The sequence below is a fragment of the Podarcis gaigeae genome (assembly GCF_964106915.1).
Source record: "Podarcis gaigeae genome assembly, chromosome: 4".
Classification (NCBI taxonomy): domain Eukaryota; kingdom Metazoa; phylum Chordata; class Lepidosauria; order Squamata; family Lacertidae; genus Podarcis; species Podarcis gaigeae.
The window spans coordinates 47,086,332-47,100,248 of record NC_139677.1 but is presented as its reverse complement, the minus strand read 5'-3'; the positions used below and the strand labels follow the sequence as shown (position 1 = coordinate 47,100,248).

At 38.3% G+C, this 13,917-nt stretch overlaps 1 protein-coding gene across 21 annotated transcripts in view; it reads left to right on the top strand.

Annotated features, from left to right (window-relative positions):
* DMD (dystrophin) overlaps positions 1–13,917 on the top strand; it is a 991,104-nt gene that overhangs the window by 688,966 nt on the left and 288,221 nt on the right. For all 21 annotated transcript variants that reach the window (XM_083734089.1, XM_083734109.1, XM_083734093.1 and 18 more), the window contains one exon: positions 1,383–1,491. In XM_083734089.1, the coding sequence (XP_083590215.1) occupies positions 1,383–1,491 (109 nt within the window). The remainder of the gene's footprint in view (positions 1–1,382; positions 1,492–13,917) is intronic.

Below are 13,917 nucleotides of genomic sequence, written 5' to 3'. Positions count from 1 at the left end.
TTAGATCTTGTTGCAAAAAGTAATTGATAAGGGCAAACAGAAAAAGGGTAGTCAAATCTGCCAGTTCCCATTTCCTCAAATAAGTACTGTAAATTGACAACATTATGAGAAGTTTTCAGCTACACATACATTCAGTCATCCTCAATGTTTTAGCTACTTTAAAAAAATATTTTTAGTTGGGGAACAACACTGTTTTCAGAATTTAGACTATCTGTTTTCACCACATGTCAAATTGTGTTTAAAATACCGTATATTACATGTGAACGTTGGCTACTGCCACTCTGTTTGGGGATATAATAATATGTTTGATAAAAGAGTCTGTGGGGATATTATCTCCTCTTTCTTGCTTACTTACAAAAGGCACCGAATTTCAAAGATATACAGGATCCCTGTTTTGCAGTCCTTTTGAAGCTACATTTGTTTCCAGTGGGGACTGAATGGTTAGCTTAGGAATCTGTCTATCTATCTATCTATCTATCTATCTATCTATCTATCTATCATCTATCTATCTATATCCCTGGATTTTGTTTTTGTTTTTTAATAAAATTATTACTAGGGGTAGAGTGATCAATTTTATTTGGGACTACAACATTTATATGGGACGCGGGTGGGACTGTGAGTTAAACCACAGAGCCTAGGACTTGCCAATCAGAAGGTCGGTGGTTCGAATCGATGGAGTGAGCTCCCGTTGCTCAGTCCCTGCTCCTGCCAACTTAGCAGTTCGAAAGCACATCAGAGTGCAAGTAGATAAATAGGTACCGCTCCGGCAGGAAGGTAAAGGGTGTTTCCATGCGCTGCTCTGGTTCGCCAGAAGCGGCTTAGTCATGCTGGCCACATGACCCAGAAGTTGTACGCCGGCTCCCACGGCCAATAAAGTGAGTTGAGCACCACAACCCCAGAGTTGGCCATGACTGGACCTAATGGTCAGGGATCCCTTTACCTTTACAACATTTATACCCTCCTGAGCCATGATCAAGATGGAAATCTCCTTTCCTGTGCTACAATTAGTTTTTGAGGGGAAACGTCCATTGACATCAATTGAAGTATTGCCAATTTATTATTTTTTAAACCAGAAGTGGTTGCTAACCACACAATTGGAGTAATGTTTGGCCTGCAAGGGAACTACATGTTATGTTATTGGAACTTCCTCTACCTGCTTTAATAATGCCCAGGATTCTTCTCCCATTTCCCAGCACAGAGCAGTTCAGATTACTCCCAAGTCAAGATATGCTTTAAATTTAAATTTTCCAATTTTCTGCTTCATTATCATATGTGCTGTTTTAACAGAATGACATATAATATAAAAAGCTGTGCTGTACACAAGATACTCTTTCATCCCAGGTCTTTATGAAATGTTTAATATATCTGTCTTCCCATTTCAGAGAAAATTAGAAGATTTAAATACTGACTGGAAAGCAGTAAACCATTTAATACAAGTGTTGAAAGGAAAGCCAGTGTCTGGGCCCTCAGGAATTGTATCATCTGCTGTTGGTAAGTACTTTGATGTTTCAGTAATCTTCAAAGTTTATATGTAAATGTTAAAATGAAGGTATATTTCTAACACTGGTGAGAAAGCTGTTGCTGAAAGCTATACAAAGAACATTGATATTTATTATTTTCTATGGCTGCTCTATTGGCCTATTGAAGGAATATTCACACTACAAAGGCATAGTGATTTGAAACTAGTTCAGTTGTCATGGCTTTCCTCCAAGACTATTTAGAATCATACTTTGAGGAGGGTGTTGAAAATACTTGACATTTGTTTCCTAGGAAGGAAGAATAGCTATTGAATTAGTATTACTTCATCTGTGGTGCAGATATACCCTAAGACAAAGTACAGTGGTACCTCTGGTTATGAACTTAATTCGTTCCAGAGGTCCGTTCTTAACCTGAGGTACCACTTTACCTAACGGGGCCTCCCGCTGCCACTGCACCGCCAACACGCGATTTCTGTTTTCATCCTGGGACAAAGTTCTTAGCCCGAGGTACTACTTCTGGGTTAGCGGAGTCTGTAACCCAAAGTGTTTGTAACCCGAGGTACCACTGTAATGGAATTATTAAATTTAGTTCATAAATTGATTTATAGGTTGTACTGGATAAGAGCTTTTTAAAAAGAAGGCTACTTCCTATTATATGTGCTAGATGAGAGTTGAAAGATAAGTTGGGAATTAAATTTTCATTCAATTTGATGTTGCAGTTCAGTAATGGCTTGATTGCTTTTACCTCCATTCTGTTTTTTTGCATATGGGCTCACCCACACATCTGCTTGTCCCATGCTTTCTAACCACAGGTCTGAGAGGTTTTTCACTTGCCCTGCTGCATTCCCAGGAAAACCCTGCTGTTTACTTCTGAATCATAGCAAATGTCAATAGGGTTTTCCGTGGACTGATGTTCTGATTCAGACATTGTGTCTCTTGGAATAATAATTGGTTAATATATTCCTTAAGATACTACTTTTCTAATCTAAACCATGTTTATTTCTTAGTATGCATCTTTTATTTTAGTGAGATTTGATAACTGTTCCTAGGTCTGAGGCTTATAATTGAAAGGCAATTTGATGGTATTGAGCTTAATATTGTCCTTGCTCACACATTTGTTTAAGGATTTCTTGTACGTGGAAAGAGCAGTACAACTATTCCTAATGTCCCATAGCAGTAGCATGCCCTCCAGCATAATAAACAGAAACCATTTTTCTCACTAGGACAATCTTATCTGGCTGAATGCTATTTCAAAAGTCTCAGCACATGCACAAGGTTCCCATTTCAGTCACTAGTACTTTGAATTAAAGGATTTTAGGAAGACCTCCGTCCAAGATTTTGGAGAATCATTGTCCAATGGAAATTGTACCAGCTAGCAGTTTGACATTTAAAATATGAATTTCTGTAAACTTCACTAACCAAAGATTCCACTTGAATATCAGTTATAGAAATCACACTGTAATTATGAAGGCAGGGCAGGCTTTTATTTTATTTTTGGGAAAACTAATGTGTCAACTTAACAATAAATTTTACATTACACTGATGATCTTATTGACACTGAGAATACAAACTGCTTGGAAAACTGATTATGAGAAGTAGCTCCCTATGTGGTTCATGTAATTTTAACTGTGCAAGCAGAACTCCAGGAAAATATTTTTCCTGCTATGTTTAAAAGTTATTGAACCACATAGGAAACTGTATCACAGAAAACAATTTTCCAGGTGGTTACAAGTCCAAACTGGCTATATTTTTGATGGCAACCATGAACAGTCCCTCTTCTTCATACATGCATTCACTCACTCACTCAGGTGAGCACCCATACGTAACAGGGTGGAACTTCATTCCACCCATGGAACGGGTGGAACTTCATTCCACCAGTGCTTTATTGGAGTAACTCTCTACCTAGTCTATATATGTAGTCTGTAAACATATATCTGGGATTAAGCTTCATTAAATAGTAGAACATACTTCTGAGTGAACATATTTAGGATTGCATTCTGAGGAATTCTCCAATTACATTTCTGGAAGTGTTTTCGGTAATTAACAATATTTATGGCAGATGTTCCTCTTGATGCATTCAAGAAGTAGATTAGGACATAAGGAGCAGGTTTTGTCAAGGAATATTTAGAAGTTTATGTTCACCTGCTGGAAGCATTGAAGTTTCAACAATTTGGACAGAAAACCTAAGGACCTGGCCTAAAATAGAGAGTCTACAACTGAAGAAGGGGTCTACAGTCGTCTGGCAAGAATCGTTGTCCTTTCTAGTTCTCAGGAAACAGATGCAGCTGGGTAGTATTTTCAACTGAACAAGAATCAAGACCAGACTGAACCTTCTTTTCTGCCTGACTGCCAGAGGCCTATTTCGGTTTGGTCTGTTAACTGATTTTGTATCACGTTCCACATGCCCATGTGTTATCATCCAAGGACAGACTTAAAGTCAGAGTCTTGCAGTAAGACTTCATAACAACCTCCTCTTTTCAGATGTCTTCAAATCTTACAAAACTGAATGAATGACCTCATGTTTACATTAGCCATTCAGTGAAACACTGGCCATTAGGCACACATAAAGTACCATAACTATGGAGTATCATTTATATGGCAAAAATGAAAAAAATTGCTGAGCTTTGCACAGCAGTACTATTGGAATTTATCACTTTCTGGAATTTCAAACTATATAGCCTATGACTGTCCAGCTCAAATCAAATGGATCTGGGAAATCATCCTTAGTAATATTTGTGTAGGAAATTCATGCTATGTGTAGCAGTCATGACAATGTTTTAGATCGTCTAAGGAAATTAAGATCCCGGGGGAGAGATTTTCAGATAATTCATTGGGAAGGCAAGTTTCATGACACACGTGCTTAACAAATACATTATAGTACAAAACTGAATTTAGTGGTTTGATTTGAAGAATTTTCAAGGTCAAGACCCTGTTTCAAGAGAAGTTTTATTTTCAAGACAGTTGACATCGGACACAAAATGAAAGACAAACTCACCTAATAAAAAGACAAAGAGTTCAGACTAACACAGCTACTCTTTTGGAATCCATCTAATAAAGCTTTCAGATTCAATTTACTCTCTGCATATAGCTTGAGGAATCTCTGGAGGTCATTCACAGCATGTGCTTCAACACCAACAGGGAGAAATAATGAAAAGGACTTGGATAAAAAGCTGACACTATGCCTTCAAAATTGCATGAATAAAAGCATAATACGCTAGTTAATGGTTGAAATTCTCTGTGTTTTATAAGATTTTCTCTCTCAGTCTCTGTCTTAATGCATGGATTTGTTACAGTACTAGCTTAGTGAATAAACACGAAAATAAAACATGTAAGCCGGAAGTCTGATTTAAACCAGTAGAAAGTATGTTGGCACTTAGTATTTAACTTATCCTGTTGCACTCCAAACACTTGGGATTAATTCCTGCAATACAGATACACAATTATGCTTGATATGAGGAATATTTGTGACCTTTCGCTAGTATTAAGAATATTCTTTAGTGTGCAGATCTGAACATATTTTGCCCCAATCTAGAAATAGCCTCACACAATGACATCTAGTTAGCCACCTTGGAAAGCAGATGAACATTTGCACCTGTATGACATTGTAAGACCAGCAGGAAGGTTCACTCCTAATGACAGACGGCCACATGAACGTGTGTATGAAAGAGAAAGACTGTGGGGTATCACTACCCGCTTTTGCACTGACTGCCTACCACCGGCATGCAGCCCCCAGAAGTATAGCTGCAAGGAATTGTGTGGTTCTCTGGATGACTCCAATTTCTCTATCATAGCATATGCAAAATAATAGTCTTAACAATAATAGACAAAAAAGTCTATAATTTAAAAATATAGTTCCCCAACATTTTATTTTATACATAGGAGGTTTGCTTGTATTGAATATTTTCTACCATTATGATTGTTGTTGTTATTGTAACTGTTATTATTATTATATTTATAGAATTCATGTACCGCCCTATGCTATACCCAGAGGTCTCAGGGCGGTTCACAGAACAAAATAATAATATAAAACCACAAAATACATAATCAAAATAAAAACAACAACCCAGTCTTTATTTAGATGCTAACAGGTAACTTGTGCAAGCAAAATCAATGGTCCATATCTGATAAAGCTAGAAAATCGGAAAGACACAGCGTTGTTTTAGAGACAATTTTGTAATGATATCAAAATGAATTTTTGCACTGAGCTATGACACATGGTTCTCAAGAAGCAGTCACTTTTGGAGGAGAGATCAGGGTGAGCTGATCAATCATCTTTAGCATGGCCTCAGGAAAGTTTCACAGGGGCTGCCACAATAACAGTAACTTACAGGAGACTGGAATTTGAGACAGTTTATCTTTCAGGAAGATTTTGAATGGAGTAATACGTCCTGGCTGTGTGAACTTTATTAATGGGACTCCAGATTAGAAAGATAAAGTATAATCTTTAATCAGTGTCAAGGCTACTACTTAATCAGTGTCAGTGCCTGCTAAAGCCACAGCTGTAAATGGGTACAGATACGAATTTTTTGGGCATCAGAGATGAAGCAGCCAACTGACTGTTTTTAAAGCCAGTTCTTCTGCAATGTTTTATCTCTAAACATTTATCTCTAAATGCCTTTATCTCTAAAACTTCTCTCATCAGCATTTTAATCATGAATATGTATTGCATTTTCAAGATAATTCAGCTATTATTGCTTTTGCAGAGCTTTCAGCTATTGAAATCGAGATTATGTCTTTTAAAGTTCACACCCATTTTATGTATTCAGAAACATACTTTTAAGACGCAGTGCAAAAGACTGGAAACAAGAATGGTTCCAGTGTGGAAAATTACTTTATTCTTCTCTGTGAAAAGCAGACCCAGAGTTTTGGATGTAGGTATTCTTTCCTTCCCAGCACCCTTGAAGCATGCAGGACCACAACCAGGAGCGACTTGTTTGTGGACACTGGTTTTATGCAAGGATGGTTTGCATGCGAGAGTGTTTAAGCCAGTTTATCTGTTCTCATAACAGCTAAACTGAAATAGGTATGAGAACAAGGAAGAGAAAAAATGTGCTTAGCTTTTTAAAACCCATCTTCATAGTTCTTTCACTAGTTCTGTTCAAATCACTTAATATACATGCAGAACTTGCCCTTGGTTTTCTGATTTGTGGCACACCCGCCATAATTTGATTCTTGGGATTCAAGTTTACAGTACCTTCATAGCAGGGGTGCCTAACCCATGGCCTGAGGGGCCATATATGTTCCCTAAGGAGTTTTTGCAGATCCTCCAATTCCCTTAATAATTTGACTGCTGGATCTGCAATTGGGAGGGGGGGGTTAAAAAAATGCCGAGCAGAAGTTGGCACTGTTTGAACTTCCCATAATGATTTTTAGCAATCATATCTCTTTCTCTGGCTTGCGAGCAATTCACATGACATCCTTACATCCTTACACTTGCTAGAGCTTGTGGCCAGAGGGTAGTGATGAACACATAAATCCTAGTAGCAGGGAAGTCCCTGGGCTCACACCACCCTTAACTGAGCAAGAACTGAGGGAGGAGGAGAGATGACATCTATCTATTAGGTGATGTTGAGGAGTCAAACTGGGAACCTTTCGATCTGAGAACAGTTGCCCCATCTCATAGGCCATTAAACTGCAAGACAGCATTGTATCCTCAGGTCCTGGACTAACCTTACGTAACCTCCTGGACAGAAAAGACTACAAGAGAGCCTTCTGTTCATCTAAGCCTTGCTCAAGAGACAAGAGGCGTATCCACGCCATACATTGAAAGCACTTTTATGCCACTTCAAGGGTAATAGAGAATCCTGAGAACTGTAGCTTGTTACCTTACAAATGTAAGGTTCGCACTTCGGCAGAGCTAACCAGCTGCAAAAATATAAGATGGGGGACACCTTGTTTGCCAGCAGTACATGCAAAAAAGCCCTAGGGGTTCTTAGTAGACCACAAGCTTAATGTGAGTCAATAGTGTGATGCAGCAGCAAAAAACCTAGTGCTATTCTAGGCTGCATCAACAGAAGTATAGTGTCTGGATTAAGGAAAATCATAGTACCACTCTATTCTGCCTTGGTCAGACCACACCTGTAGTACTGTGTCCAGTTCTGGGTGCTGCAATTTAAGAAGGATATTGACAAGCTGGAGAGTATGCAGAGGATGGTGACCAGGATGATCAAGAGTCTGGAAACCAAACCTTATGAGGAATTGTTGAGGGTATTGGGCATGTTCAGACTGGTAAAGAGGAGTCTTAGAGGAGATATGATATCCTTCTTCAAATATCCAAAGGGCTGTTACAAGGAAAATAGAGCAAGATTGTTTTCTCCTGCTCTAGCGACTAGAACCTGAACCAATGGCTTTAAGTTACAAAAAAGGAGATTCTGACTAAACATCAGGAAGAACTTTCAACAATAATAGCTGATCAACAGTGAACAGACTCCTTAAGGAGGTGGTGGACTCTCCTTCATTGAGGTTTTAAGCAGAACTTGGATGGTCATCTGTCATGTCTGCTTTATTTGAGATTCCTGCATTGCAGGGGGTAGGACTAAATGACTCTGGTGGATCCCTTCCAATGCTACAGTTCTATGATTCTAAGAAGACAGCATAGATAGGGACGAAACTGTCATCAATTTTCATAAAAATGAATTAATTCAGCTGTTGACATAAATCAAAGCATCTATTTAAACATATTTTATTTTTTAAGAGAACCCATTTTGGCTTAGTTATTTACTGCTCCCAACCCCTCCACATGAACTCTGTTCTTACCTGCAATTGGCTAGACTTTTCCACCTTTACTGTAACAAGGAATGATCCCTGTGGAGCTAACAGTTGTGTTGTGCTGGGAAACAGCTGTCAGAAGCTACCCCTATTCATCTTCCACCTTCATCTCTGCAGTTGGATATGTCATGACTGCATCTCAGCCAGCGTTCATTGACCCAGAAAGGCAAGTTCAAACTAAATCCTCTGCTTACTAGCAGAACACATTGGGTAAATTTGGCATGCTCATGTTTTGCTTCAACCTAACAGTTTCAGGTTGCAGTGGGAGAAGGTCTTACTTGGTACATGTGCAGGCATTTTAATGTAACATATTTTTAAAAATGAAACAATTCCACACATGTAGTTCTAAACATTATCCATAGGAAATTTGTCAAGCTCTACATCTTACTCACACTGCACTGACATGGAAAGGCTTAAATTATCTAGTTCATGAAAAATAACAGCTCAAACTTAGTCTTCACTGACCTCATTTAATGCTGTATTCCCATAGCTTCCATGCTGTGATGAAATATCTTTTAGACATTTTTCTTTGGAACAGAGAAAGGTTAACATGATTATGTTGTCTATAAGAGAGATGTTTCAGCTTCTGCAAATGTTTTATTTTTGGATATAAAGAGATGAGAAATGATTTATACAAAAATCTTACATCAAAATTAATTTTAACTGATTTGATATATCATGAAAGACTAGTCTTTAAAGGACTGCTCATGTTTCATGGTTCTTAATGCTGTCAAGGCAGCATTCCTAGGAAGAGGCAACCAGAGATCAAGTTGGACTTAGGATATCAAAAATGGATTAAAAAGAGCTTTTTCATCACATCAAAATACCTTCCCCCAAAGAGGGTGCTGCTACTGCTGCAGTTAACAGTCAAAGCTGGAAAAATATGCTTTTTCTGGGCATCCAGAACCATGGCTAGCACCATTCCAAGCTGTGATCCTGAGGTGAGTGTGGTCCCATCAGATCAGGAGCATTACCTCTTCCACGGCTGACTGTATCATACACCACAACATTTCCATATTATCCTAATTAAGTTTCAGCATCTCATTAAAAAGGGGGGGAAAGGGGAAAAATCTCAGGCACAGGTTCAGATAATCCACTGCAACACCTGGATCTAATATAAAGGCACTTACTCTGAAGTACTTGCTAACCATTCCTAGTGTGTATCTTCATGGGACAGACAGGACACCAGCTCTTCTCCCTTTAGTATTAAACTTAGTGAGCTCATTCATTCCCCCTCTGCTTCCCAAATGCCAAACCATCAGCATGTTGCTGTTTGGGAAGCACTACTCAAAGCACTAACGCCTGAAGATCAGCTGGTTGACACTCGTCAAAGTGAAGCAATTTGCACAGTGCTTCCCAAACACCTGACAAAATTATGATGTCAGATGATGGATCAGTAGTTGGTCCCTCTCACCTGTCAAAGTTTTGCCCCAGCCAGCCAGATACAGATGTAGCTTGCTGGGCCAAAACAGTTACCTACTCCTGGTTTAGCGTTTTTAACTAATTGTATGTACACAGTTTATATATATATATATATATATATTTAAGGAATTTGTATTTTAAGTATTGTGTTGTATTGTATTGTATTGTATTGTATTGTATTGTATTGTATTGTAAGTGTAAGTCACTATAAACCTTTTTACTTTTAAAATATGCAGAAGCCTAATGACAAAATCATTTGCTTAAACAATTTAATCAATACATTGGAATGCATTAAAATAATCTGTTCGTTTAGTTTCTTGAATAGACAGGTTATTTGTCTAAGCGAAGATGTATGATGAAGTACGAAATATATTTAAATGAAAAATAATCAATTGTAGCACTTTTATCTAAAGCTCTGTCTGTTCATCCATCAGGCAAGCTGCTGTTGGCCTGAAGGAGTTTCCTAGCTGTTAAATGTAACTTGAAATATGTGGGTAGAAAGGAATTGATATGATGATCTGGGAGCTATTCTATAAAGAAAGTGTGTTGATTTGTATAAAATAAAAAGTAAAACACTGAGGTGGAGGAGAAATAAAAACGGGAAATTAGATGGAATCAGCATTAAAGCTACTGACATTTCAAAAGTGATTTTTTAAACAAAAAAGAAGTATTTGTAATTGATGCAAAGTATGCAGCATCAAAACCTAGAAATCAGCATTAATGTTTTCCCCCCTGCCCCTGGATTTAAAGATAAAACAAATTCACTCTTAACCTAAATCTACCCATCCCCTTGTTGCTCACTCCTTGACATTAATGTATAAAACATATTAGTCATAAGACTTCATTCCAAAGCATCCAACCTCTGTCTTTAAGGTGGCTAATCTGAAATGAGATGACATTTTGGAATTGCTACCATAAATTGTAACTGATGTGTGAAATGAAAAAAATTATCTATTGTGGAAAGGAATGGCAGTCATTGTGCAGACAATCTTATCTTTTTCTCTGGGAGGAATAGGTACAAAAATTCACCACAGGTAAACTCCTTGTAGGCAAAATATAAAAATCAAGATTCTGAAAGGCACTGTGTTGGTTCTTTTTGTTGTAAGCAGAAGTAGGTACTACTGAAAGTTTGAGAATTAAAGAAAACAGTTTTCAAATTGCTTGTTTTAGTTTGCAGAGATATATCTAACTAATTTTGCATATGCATTTTAATTTTTATAGCCTTATATTGTCCTCAGAGGACTTGTCTGGTGTGTGCTGCAACAAAGTAGGTGAGGGTTGCTTTCTAGCTGTGCTTTGAAGACTAAACTTTGTGAATTTCAAAATTGGCTCAGGTGGTACACAGTTTAACTTTATTAAATCAGAGCCAATAAACAGAGAGGCTTAGAAGGTGATTGTATCCTACATCTATTTATGTGAAAGTGTGTGTGAATTAATAAGTGGATTATGTGGAGCTTTAGGATAACAGCACAAGATATTTCATTTAACTTCCCTTGGCCTAAGTGCTATTTACTGAACCTAACTTGAGTTTGGCTATTAGTACTTACTGCTGTTATTTTTGAGTATGCTATATTAAGACTACGTTTTCTCATGTATATTTCTAGTAAAATAAACTGCTGCATTCAAAAGACAGGTCATCAGGGCAGGCACTACCATTAGGCAGATTGAGGCAGCTGGAGTGTGTGTATGTGGGTGAGCAGCAATGGCAGCCCCTCCCTGTCATTCCTTCCTGTTCAATAACAGAAGAGAATAGCTTTGCACCCTTTAAGCTGGGTTGATGCTCTCAGTGTGGTGGTGGCTATTATTCCATTGCCAATACAGTGGTACCTCGGTTTACGAACTTAATCCGTTCCAGAAGTGCATTCGTGAACAGAAACCGTTCTTAAACTGAAGCGTGCTTTCCCTAATGAGGCCTCCTACCGCTGGTGCCCTTCCACCATTTGGATTCCGTTCTTCGACCAAGGTAAAGTTCACAGATCGGGACACTGCTTCCTGTTTTGCTGAGTTCGTAAACCAAATAGTTCTTAAACCGGGCTGTTCTTAAACCGAGGTACCACTGTATTGAAGTAAGAACCAGCTTTCCAATCCAGTCGCAGAATGGAAAGGGGTGTCACCTTGTTCCTTGTTCCTTGTCTCATGTACTAAAATATTTTGAACCAGTTCTTCAGGACACAACAAATTGGTGAATTCAATCTAACATATATGGTTCACATACTCCTTTCTTTTACTTTCTGCCTAGTTTTCTGAAAATGTGAGCTGTATTTTGTATATAAGCACATTGATTTCAATGTATTACTGCAAATATTCTTTAAAGGCTGTACAAGTTGTCAAAGCTGAAATCTGTGACATTTGATTCCATAGTTATGCTCATTATGTAAGTGCACCATTTTTCATGAAGGAAAACAGCTGATATTCATTGTTTGTGGCTGTTACCAAAAAAAACCCTCTCTTTTGTAGGCACAGGATAAATCTGCACATTTTCCAGCTGCATGTGTTGGTCTATACATGCAGAATATTTTAATGTCAATGTTTTGTACACCTTTGGGGAGATAGTACAGTGGTACCTCGGGTTACAAACACCTCGGGTTACAAACACTTCAGGCTGCAAACTCCGCTAACCCAGAAGTAGTACCTCTTGTTAAGGATTTTACCTCAGGATGAGAACAGAAATCGTGCAGAGGCAGCGGGAGGCCCCATTAGCTAAAGTGGTACCTCAGGTTAAGAACGGTTTCAGGTTATGAACGGACCTCCAGAATGAATTAAGTTCGTAACCAGAGGCACCACTGTACTGGGTTGCAAGCATTCTTTGCCCACTCTGTATTTAACCATGTGCCTGGAACTCATAGACAACCAGGACTTCCATGTGGACAACCTTGTGGAGGGACCAGTCATTTCTTCCCCCATTCACTTTATAGAAGGCAAATTTTATTATTACACTACTAGGAGACTAGTCATCTGTGTATCCGTTGTGGCTAAGAAGAAGTGGGTTAAACTCACTATGTAAGGAAATGCAAGCTCTGGTAGCATCTAAGCAGGCTAATAAATAATCTTGCAGGATAGTAATTTTTGTGGGGTTATTTACACAGATATTCTATGTGTTTAGACTGGTGCATATAAATAACATTTACTCCCTGCAACCTATTATGCAAATTGTTTCTTAGCTATGCACATCTAGTACATTAATTGTTGAATTATATCCTAGATGCTTTGTGTCTGCTCGTAGCAGCTACCTCAAAAAGTTGGGAAAGGATCAACAGAAGCATCTTTTCAGCTTACCATTTGCTCATGGCAGGATAACTTTTGATGCTTTCTTCTAAGATAACAGGAGAGGTTGCCATGGAGACATTAGCAAACTGTTGTGTCCTAATGTAGCTGGTTTTGTCGCTCCACATCTGGTCGATTAATATGCAGCCAGTAGTTCCAAGGTTTTTTTTTTTTAACTTGGTTTTTATAGTTTTTTTCTACCAAGTCTTGAATCCAATATATATTAAAGGAGGAAATGTAGCACTTAACAAATAGAGATTACATTTAGCTAGAAAAAATAGAAATTTCATTATAGGCAGCTAAAATAAATTTTAGTTTGCTGTCCTGCACATAGCTACCTGGTAGCTAGTGGTTGGCATCCATCTGTTTTGGGAGACAGTAGAGGAGTTGACTTCGCCTCTGGAGGTGAAGTAAATCTATTGGAAGATTCCAGCATCTGCTGTGGCTGTAGAGACTGATATGGGAGATACTGTACATGTTTTGTTGCAGCTGGGGCAGATGAAGGTGTCCAGTTGTCCTTCTGCAGATTCACCATGATGTTTCTTCTGTTTGAGGTTTCATTTGTTTCCATGAGAATTACTCTGAGTGAAGTGTGGATACATTCAAATATCACCTTTGTCAGGAACTCACAAGGTGGCTTACGCAAGCTTCAGCCCCCGCAACAACATTAGTTATAAGATAATAATATTTTCAGGATAATTGTAAGATAGAGTACAACACCCAAAATGCAAAATAAAACTGCTGTATCATGGGTTGTGGAAGGGTTGAAGAACCCCACCATTTTCACACTCCAAATTATATCCTTCCATTGCTGCTTTGCAGCAAGGTAACATGCCAGTGGTTTGTTCCTGCATACTTTTGTGTGTAACATGAGACTTGGAGTCCATGGCTAACAGCCTAGGAGTCATTGCTTACTAGCAGCTAATTAGTGTGGATTTTAGGTACCCTTAGTAAGGGGTGAGGTTATCAAGTCAGATCAAATTTA